We start from the raw sequence: 9,227 nt of genomic DNA on the forward strand, positions 1-9,227 counted from the left end.
TCTCTCTCTCTCTCTCTCTCTGTCTCTCTCTCTCTCTCTCTGTCTTAAAAAAAAATCCAAATAAAATACATGATTCTTGATTGAGTCCTAGTTCAGTAAAAGGTGTGATACTTTATCCAGGTCTGGGAACAGTTGGAAAGATCGAATGTGGACCGAGTATGAGATGTTAGGAGATTATTGTTCGTTTTCTTAGAAGTGACGGTGGATTTGTGGTTTCGGAGGAGGCTTTCCTTATTCACGCCGAGCTGTTTAAAGGTGAAGGATCCCAGCGTTTGCACTTAACCGTCAGATGGTTCAGCAGACAACCAGATAAAGCAAAAAGGTTCCTGTCAATATAGTGAAGGATGTACCGCGTTGGTTGTGCTGTGGCTTTTCTGCGTCCCTGGAACTGTCTTTTAAAGTGTGAGGAGGGGCGCCTGGGGGCTCAGTCAGTTCTCCACGTCCCGCTTTGGCCCAGGTCCTGATCTCCTGGTTTGTGAATTCGAGCCCCACGTCGGGCTCTGTGTGACAGCTCAGAGACTGGAGCCTGCAGCGGATTCTGTGTCTCCCTCTGTCTCTGACCCTCCCCTGTTCGTGCTGTGTGTCTCTGTCTCTCTCTGTCTCTTTCTCTCTCTCTCTCTCTTAAAAATAAATATTTTTTTAAGTTTGAGGAAAAGATAAATTTCTAGAAAACACGTTAAAGGTATTTGTTCTGTCTGGTTTGGGGAGAAGTGCGTGTTGGAATGGCCAGTGCGGCGAGGGCGGGAGGGCGGCCCGCAGCCGATCACAGACGGGGCTGGACACCACAGCGCCTCTCGGGCACGGCCGCTCTGTCCAGGCACAGACCTCGCACGGAGCAGGTGCCGGTTCTGAGTGTTCTCTCTCTGTCACACCAGCACAACAGATTCGTCCTGGACTGTAAAGACAAGGAGCCCGACGTGCTCTTCGTGGGGGACTCCATGGTGCAGCTCATGCAGCAGTACGAGGTAAGGCCCAGGCGGCGGGGGTGCGCCTTGGCTGCGAAGGTAAACCCGCTCAGCGTTGCCCACTTTCACCCCGAGCTGAACCTACAGGCTGACTCGTGACCGTGCAGAGAAGCTCCCACTCAGGTGTGAGGGAGGCCAGACCTCCTAATGCGGGTCTTCGTGCCGCCAGGCGTGCGCAGACAGGGTCTGCCGTGGTCTGTAACTGCGCTCTCGTTTTTGCCTTGGCTTCCAAGAACCTGCCGTTTTATATTTATTTACTTATATTTGTCCTAGTTGTGAGTCTCAAGTCTTAAGTTTATGTTTTACGGTTTTCTTATTTTGTGTCTGTTTGTGGGGAGCTGTTCCTTTTCTTTTGTTTTTTTTTTTTTTTTAAGGCTCTCTCTTTTCCAAGGGCGGTTGAGAGGAAAAGATAGCTTCGTGTCCCTCTGGCTCCAGCACTCTGCATTTCTTCATCTCATATTTCCACTTCACCCTCTTCCTTTAGATACTTGAGTAAAGGGGAGGGAGAGCTAATGGATCACAGATATGGCACTCCTGAGGGCGCCGGGTGGCAGTGGGACTCAGGTCTTGAACCGAGGTGGCGGCTGCCCGCGGAGTGAGGCGGTGCGGGCCCGGGGGCGGCGCCTCACAGCACGCTGCGGCTGAGGCTTGCTTCCCACTCGGTTTGAATAAAGCCAGTCTTTCTCTTCGCAGATATGGCGAGAGCTCTTTTCCCCGCTTCATGCACTGAATTTTGGAATTGGGGGAGACACAACCAGACATGTGTTGTGGAGACTGAAGAATGGAGAGCTGGAGAACATTAAACCGAAGGTGAAGTGGAACTTCCTGTTTAGACTGTCTTTCCCAGATAAATTGAAACTGCTAGTGAAAACAGACTGCTTCTTTTTAAAGCATTATTTTGCTGTTGTCTTTGCTTTGTTCGCGTTTAAGATAAATAATATTGTCCTTGCTTAAGAACGTTCCAAATGCCTACTGAGAAACTGGCGCACTGCTTGCTCGGGTTGTATTTGTAATTGTTAATAGTGCCCTCCTCCAGCGATCGGGAGGGATTTGATGCTAGTGAGTGTGCCTTTCTGCAGACCTGAGTGCGGCGTGTGCGGGAGGCCGCGCGGAGCGGGGCTGGGGCAGCGGTGCCACGGTTCCCTTCAGGACGGAATTGGGGTCTAGGTTATCTGTGCAAACACATTAGTAATCAAGGCCTCCCCAAGTCGTTCTGAAGAGAATCTGGAGCAGATGTGGACAGACGTTCACCATAAACGTGCTCCCAGTACCGTAGCACATTATAAATGTCCGGAGCTGCCGAATACTGCATAGAATTTTTTTCAGTCCTAAACAAAAGAAAAAACCCCCCAAATTGATAACCATTGCCTTCTTTGAAAATACTTTATTTTCTTCCCTTTCTAACAGAAAAACTCCTCCACACCCCTGTCTTTTGTGACAGGGTGGGAAGTGGCGTTGGGTCGGGTCGTGTAGGAAGATGTGTGTGTCTGGGTGACAGCCGCCTCGTAAATTCTTTTGTTAAAGTGGAGAAACTGGCAAGTGCTCCCAGCTTCCAGCCCGGCAGCTCTTGTCCTCTGTGCCAGTCACTCCCTTGGGTGCTTTTGTTATTTTTTTCTGGAAGATACTTCTGGTATGGTCAGAGTTGCGGGTGTTTTGCCCTGACTTTCTTAGATTTCACTTTATTCTAGTATTTTTTTCGACAGGCAGAGTTTTTATCTTTATGGATTTTAAGAGGTGGGCCTCCCAGCTCCACAATGAGGAGAGAATTCTCGTTTCTTCCTAGTGCAGTCTCACCCCTGCCGTATTGATCTGCTTGGAGTTTACCCTGAGATGTGTGAGGCCTTCACGCAGTGTCTGAGGTCGGCTGCTCCGTGGAATTCTCCACCACCATTTGCCAACTTCATCTTTCCTTCCTTCGATTTTTGAAAAAAGATTTTTATCTACATATTGAAAAATACTTGTATCTAAGTATTAGGTCTTTATCTGAACATTCCTTTATTCCTGGTATTTGTCTCCCCTCCCCCCACCTTTGTTCACCCTGAACTGCAGGTCATTGTTGTCTGGGTAGGAACAAACAACCATGAGAACACGGCGGAGCAGGTGGCGGGTGGGATCGAGGCCATCGTGCAGCTTATCAACACGAGGCAGCCGCAGGCCAAGGTCATCGTGCTGGTACGTGCGCTGGGGGGAGCGTCTGTGAGGCCGTGACGCCAGGGGACGCGCGTCCTGAAACCTGTGGCCGCTCATGAATCTGGAGAAGGTTCAGGTGGAGGTGGAGGCAGGTTATGGTAGTCCTGAGGGGCTCTTCTTTGAGCGGTCCCAGACCAGCTGTGGGGGCTTCATCGGGTCCCAGACCAGCTGTGGGGGTCGTCTTTTATCTGCTCATCCTCGTGCAGATGTGGAAATCCTCTGTGTTGCCTCAGGGAGCAACATTGTGATAATGTTTAAAATTACGTCTGAAATTAGTCCTAGTCCTAAATTGTTTTTATTAGACTTGGGTTTGGATTAGCTTAGATGGGTTGTTCCGTCTCTTTATATGTCAAAAGTGGTATATTTATCGAAATCTCTGAATTCTCTAAAGCATCAGCGATTCTGTTAGCAAGAAAATGGGTACTTTATAGTCTTACCCCTTACAGAGACTGCTGCGCTATGTGGAGATTAAAGTGTTAAATCTTCATGGTCTTAGAGATAAACAGCTGTCTGTTTCAGTATAAAAGTTTACCTGTAGACACTCTTAGCAGAACTAAAAATGTATGGTTTTATGGAATCTGATACTCAGTTCTAAGGAGATGATGTTAAGAAGATATTTTTTCAACAGACCTGAAGATCACTGTGTGCAAGGCACTGTTCTGGGTCTTGAGCCGATAAAAATGCGTAAGACCGTGTCCCCGTCAGGGAGCCCTCAGTCTGATCTGGTGGTAGACGGACACAGCAGTACGAAGAAGGAATTAGGACACTGTGTGCTAAGGGGAGAACAGGTGTATTCTAGACATAAAAGCCGAATTCTGACTTCAGTTTTAAAGAATTCATTGGTCTCCAGACAAATGGGGAAAGGAAAGAAGAAGGCATGGCAGAGCAGGGGAGAAAGGGTGAAAGGCATGTCCTAGGGTGTGTGTTTCTCAGGTGAGGGAAGGAGGCTGCGAAGAATTGTAGGGCCATCTTCGAGTAAAGCTGGAGACTGGGCTGGTGAGAAGAAAGAGGCCCAGCCAGGTCACGCAGGGATTCACAGGGCTAGATAGGAGTTTGGATTTTTTCTTCTTGGAGCTGGGGAGCCCTGTCTTATTTTATTGTTTTACTACGTTCTTGCTTGTGCCCATGCTCTGTGCCAGAAAGGGTTGCATTATGGTTGAGAGTCCGCCTCTGAAGTACAGGGGCTGCTACATAGTAGTCGCTCAAGACTACTGTTTGCTGCCTGAGTGTTGCTGAATGAATTCTCCATAAATAAATAGGCTTTGTCACGACCAGACTTTTAAATTGGATATACACGCATGTTGTCTACCACACTAAAACATTGGTCAGACCCTGAGTAACTCCCTGGGTGCATGATCATGTAAGTCATTGAATACAATAGTGCTGATCCTGTGACCGTTGGAAGAACTGTGTGGAGACTGGGTTTATGATGTATTCAAGTGAAAAGTCCAAATACTAAACCGTATGCGTGTTTTATTTATTTATTTATTTAGTGTGTGTGTGTGTGTTATATTTAGAGTTACTTAAAATACGGTTGACCCTTGAACAACATGGGGGCTGGGGCACTGGCCCCCATATGGTGGAAAATCCACATGTAACTTCGGATTCCTTCAAAACTTAACTGCTAACAGTCTCTTGATTAGAAGCCTTGCTGATAAGCAGTCAGTTAACACGTATTCATCTGTTATGTGTATTACATATCGTATGCTTACAAGAAAGCCAGCGAAAAGAAAATGTTACTAAGAAAACCATAAGGGACAATACAGTACTATCCTGTATCGGAAAAGATATGTAAACAAGAGGACCGGACCGTGCACCTCAAACCGGTGTTGCTCCATGATCTTGCATGGCAAAGAGATGAGGAGCACAACGTTTTTCTTTTTTGTTTTAACATAATGTTTTAGTAATTAAAAAAAATTTTTTTTAATGTTTTTATTTATTTAATTTGAGAAAGAATCCCAAGCAGGCTCCCCAGTGTCAGCACAGAGCCCGACGCGGGGCTCTAACCCGTGACTCGTGAGATTATGACCTGAGCCAAAATCAAGAGTCAGACACTTAACCAACTGAGCTGGCCAGGTGTCCCAGTGTTTTAGCAATTATTAATTATCAAAGGGGGAAAAACCACATGGCACACCTTTGATGCTCTCATAGTAAGGAAAATGCTTTGCAAATACATAAGTCACTTTTCTCATCCTTGCTTGAAAATGCCGCTGGTGTGGCACCCTGTTCTTAAGGCTTCGTCATGTCTTGCGGCTTTGACTGCTGCATATCCTGTGAACGGCAGAGCACAGGACTCTTCACTGGCCATCCTTCCTGGCTGCTGTCTGTCAGCCAGAGTCGGCTCAATGTGAGCACCGAGGGTAGTTCTTTTTTTTGTTGTTAACTGTCAGATGCAGAGCCTTGTAGTTTAACATTTCTGTAAACTAGGGTCTAGGTTTGACTTCATCTGGGCCATAGGAGGAGAGGAGGAGACGGTCTGGGGTAGCGGTCATAATTACCTAATTCTCTTTTGGAGCTACACAATCCCAATAAATTGGTAACCAAGCCTCCGACGTTTGGTGAAAAAAACTAAAGCAGACATGAACAAGTACTTTAGCATAAAGGTTTTTTTTCTTTTATTAGAATACCCACAGAAAATCTATTTTTGTGAAATAAAACCTCTTAGGAGAAATGGGTGGAAAAATTTTTGCCTAAATAATGAAAACTTGCTGTGTGGTATCATTAGCTAATTAGCTATAAACCAACTTAAAGATTGTCTGACACTAATTTTATAATAGGATTGATTTCTGCAAAAGGACATTTCTAGTTTGGGATGACAAAACCTTGTTCTTGCCGTATAAGCGTAGATTTTCATCGACTGTAGGGGACAGATGTGATTTATCTAAAAGATGATTCCCGAGTTACAGATGAATTTAGGAAACATCTGTTTTATCCTAGCAAATACTATGCCTTCAATTTTTTAAGACCACATCTGTCCCGACTCTGTTTCTTGTGTGCAGTTGTATGGGTAGCACGTAGCATTAATCATGTGTATGGGAGCTAGATTGTTCTGATGACTGTAGAGAAAATGAAGAGAAGACCAGTCAGGAGACCTCATAGTAACCGAGTGAACAGTGGTAATGTTCCTGCCATCGCAGCATACATAATCAGACGGAGGGGGAAAGTGGAAAATACTGAGCATGCAAAAGCTGACTAATATAATGATAAATAGAGGAAGTGTGTGGACTGAGAGGCTCAGGGCCGTCGGAGTGACAGCCGATACAGAGAAGGCATTAGGAACGTGTTCTGGGGGGACGACGGTGACTTGCTTTCGGACATGCCCAACAACACGTCCTTTCTAGCAACGGGAGTGCTCCCGTTCAGTTTCGGGCTGGAGTGTTGGTAGTGGGCCAAGGGCAAGACCCTGAAGAATACCAACAATTAAGGGACAGAGGAGGAAGAGGAACTCATGAAGAAACTGAGAAGGAGTGGTCCAAAAACTCGCCTCAAAACCGGTCTGGTCCAGTGTTTGAGAACTGAGTGCCCAAGGTGCCGAAAGGACCAGTTCTCTCGGGAGTATCTGAAGTCACCGAAAGTGAGTAGGGAAACAAGGGCCTCTTCTCATCCTCTCTTCTTCTCTGCTTTGCCCCAGGGTTTGTTACCTCGAGGTGAAAAGCCCAACCCTTTGAGGCAAAAGAACGCCAAGGTGAACCAGCTCCTCAAGGTCTCCCTGCCGAAGCTTGCCAACGTGCAGCTCCTGGATACGGACGGGGGCTTCGTGCACTCGGACGGCGCCATCTCCTGCCACGACATGTTTGATTTTCTGCATCTCACGGGAGGGGGCTACGCGAAAATCTGCAAACCCCTGCACGAACTGATCATGCAGCTGTTGGAGGAGACCCCCGAGGAGAAGCAGACCACCATCGCCTGACCGGCTCGCGGCCGCGCGGATGGCACCCGGCTTGCTCAGATCAGCTGTATCTCTGGCACTACAGAATCCTTCTCTGTCTTAAGGCACTTTGCGTTGTAGAATGTTCCTGGATGTTCATATCTAGTGTTTGAAGGGAGGAGGGATTTAAACTGGTCCTGTACATAGAAGGTTTGCTTGACACAGGAGAAAAATTAGCCGAGGAAGATTGTTGTTTGAATTCATTTGAAACCAGAAGGGGACTTTTTAGTTGTATGTGTGACATTTTCATTGTATTATCACTGTTTTTCCTAGGACAACATCAAGCCTAAGTACTGAACAAAATGAAGATTCTTTTTCTTGGCCTTTCTTTGTATGGATTATGTCATATATACTAATGATCAGGATCACACCTACTTGGCTTTAAAACAGATGTTTTTTCCAGTTTTTAAGGTTCATAATTTAGCCTTTTGTTTTTAGTTTGTTTTACTCATACGTGTTTGCAACCTTTTTATTAACTCACAGCATCAGATTGTCATGCTTGTCATTCACATCTGGGAGATGCTCTGGTTACAAGGGAATGTGCCCCACTCTCCTGATCTTGCCCGTGGTTAGCAGTGGGAGATAGGTTCTGCCCCACCCGGGGACTCTGCGGAGGCTATTATTTTTATGCTGCTGAATCTCATGTCTGTAATAGACCCATGCGTGCAGCCTTTCCTCTCTATTTCCTCTCATCCCCTCTTTTTTTGGGGGGGCGGTCCTTGTTGACATTACAAGCTTTTACCACGTTGTTGACCTGGGAGCTTTGTTGCCTGCAGTGGGAGTCCCCAGTCACTCACCCTCATGACAGTAGTGCCGATGTGCAACCCGCCCTTGCGTGGTGTCCTGGGCATAGGGTCTGTGACGTGCTCTCCGTGTGCAGAGTTCTGTTTGGTTTGGTTTGTTTTCTGTAAAATATGTTACAGTTTCCATTTTTGAAAAAAAATCAGAACTGTTTTCCATTCCATAAGCCTTGACATTATTTCAAGTTTTATAGTATCTTAAGATGTATATTTTATTTTTTTATTGGCTTAGTTTTAAAATTATATCAGTCCAGAAAAATTTGGCCTTTTCTTACAGGCAAACAGATGGAGCTACTCTTCAGAACAGACATTTCTGCCTTGATCTCGCCATTTTAGTGAAAAAGGATGAGGTTTGTTTAACTTTCTGGTTTTCTCCTTAGTGTATTTTCACCTGAAAATTTCTTCCAAGAGAGCTCTTTATAATCTGAATGGTCGGCTTGAGCTACGAGAGAACTGCCATTTAAAACAGTGGGAGAGCTCACGGTTTCTTGTCCATGTGCCTGGGGAGCGCGCACAGGCGAGGAGCGCGCACAGGTGGGGAGTGCGCACAGACCGGATCGACAGACAGGTGCTCCTCCTGGACCAGGTGGGTGCCCAGGGAGCTATTAAAACGCGCTCTCCACGGATCCTGCTTACTGTTCAAGTTCAGTGACGAAGGCCAGCGATGCTCTGTGTGCGAGGCAGATGCTTCTGTTAGTCGGAGGGGGTCGGCGATCTGAGCGTGGAGCCTCTTGTGATTGAGAAGGATAAAACTTGGGCTGATGTTTTTCTTGTGAAGCTTCTTTATAGGAATTTTTTTTAATCTTTTTTTTTAATTTTTATTTCTGAATGTATCATGTCTTCACTAACAACTGAAAGCACATGTGATGTATACTAGACTCCTTTCCCACATGAAAGTCCCCTCTCTGTTTTTAGTAGCCCAGATTCTTGAGTTTTTCAGGGCAGGTTCTTTCTCAGCTGAGGCGTTGTTCTAAGGAGGAGACTTACTAAAGCCAGAAGTCTGTGTGTGAAGAGACTTTCTTCTCCAGGTGTTTTCCCGTTTGTCGGAGGGCAGGAGTGTCGTCCACACAGCCAGCTCGGTGACGCCGGCCGCATGCGCTTCTAGCTTCCCTCTTGGCTGCGGATCAGACGCCCTTTGTGAGCCGGCCTTCAGCTCCTGTGCCCGTGCGTGTCCCCCTCAGACGTCAGTGCGTCTCACACCTCCCAGAGCTATGGAGGCACTAGTAGTTGACCGCTCGCCTTTTAAATCAGAGTCTGCCCCGTTGCTGATGTGCAGAGTCCACTTTCATTCTTTGCCGGCCTTCTTTGCCCTGCTTTAGGCAGCGAGTTCATCTGGTTTTCTTC

General features: G+C 46.6%; 1 protein-coding gene across 3 annotated transcripts in view; it reads left to right on the forward strand.

Annotated features, from left to right (window-relative positions):
* PAFAH1B2 (platelet activating factor acetylhydrolase 1b catalytic subunit 2) overlaps positions 1-8,898 on the forward strand; it is a 25,029-nt gene extending 16,131 nt beyond the window's left edge. For 2 of the 3 annotated variants that reach the window (XM_029957423.1, XM_029957422.1), the window contains exons 3-6: positions 876-965; positions 1,659-1,775; positions 3,015-3,137; positions 6,787-8,898. In XM_029957423.1, the coding sequence (XP_029813283.1) occupies positions 876-965; positions 1,659-1,775; positions 3,015-3,137; positions 6,787-7,065 (609 nt within the window). In that variant the 3' untranslated portion in view covers positions 7,066-8,898. The remainder of the gene's footprint in view (positions 1-875; positions 966-1,658; positions 1,776-3,014; positions 3,138-6,786) is intronic. The other variant, XM_029957424.1, reaches the window with a different exon arrangement.
* Positions 8,899-9,227: the final 329 nt, after the last annotated feature.

The sequence above is a fragment of the Suricata suricatta genome, chromosome 11 (genome assembly GCF_006229205.1).
Source record: "Suricata suricatta isolate VVHF042 chromosome 11, meerkat_22Aug2017_6uvM2_HiC, whole genome shotgun sequence".
Lineage (NCBI taxonomy): Eukaryota > Metazoa > Chordata > Mammalia > Carnivora > Herpestidae > Suricata > Suricata suricatta.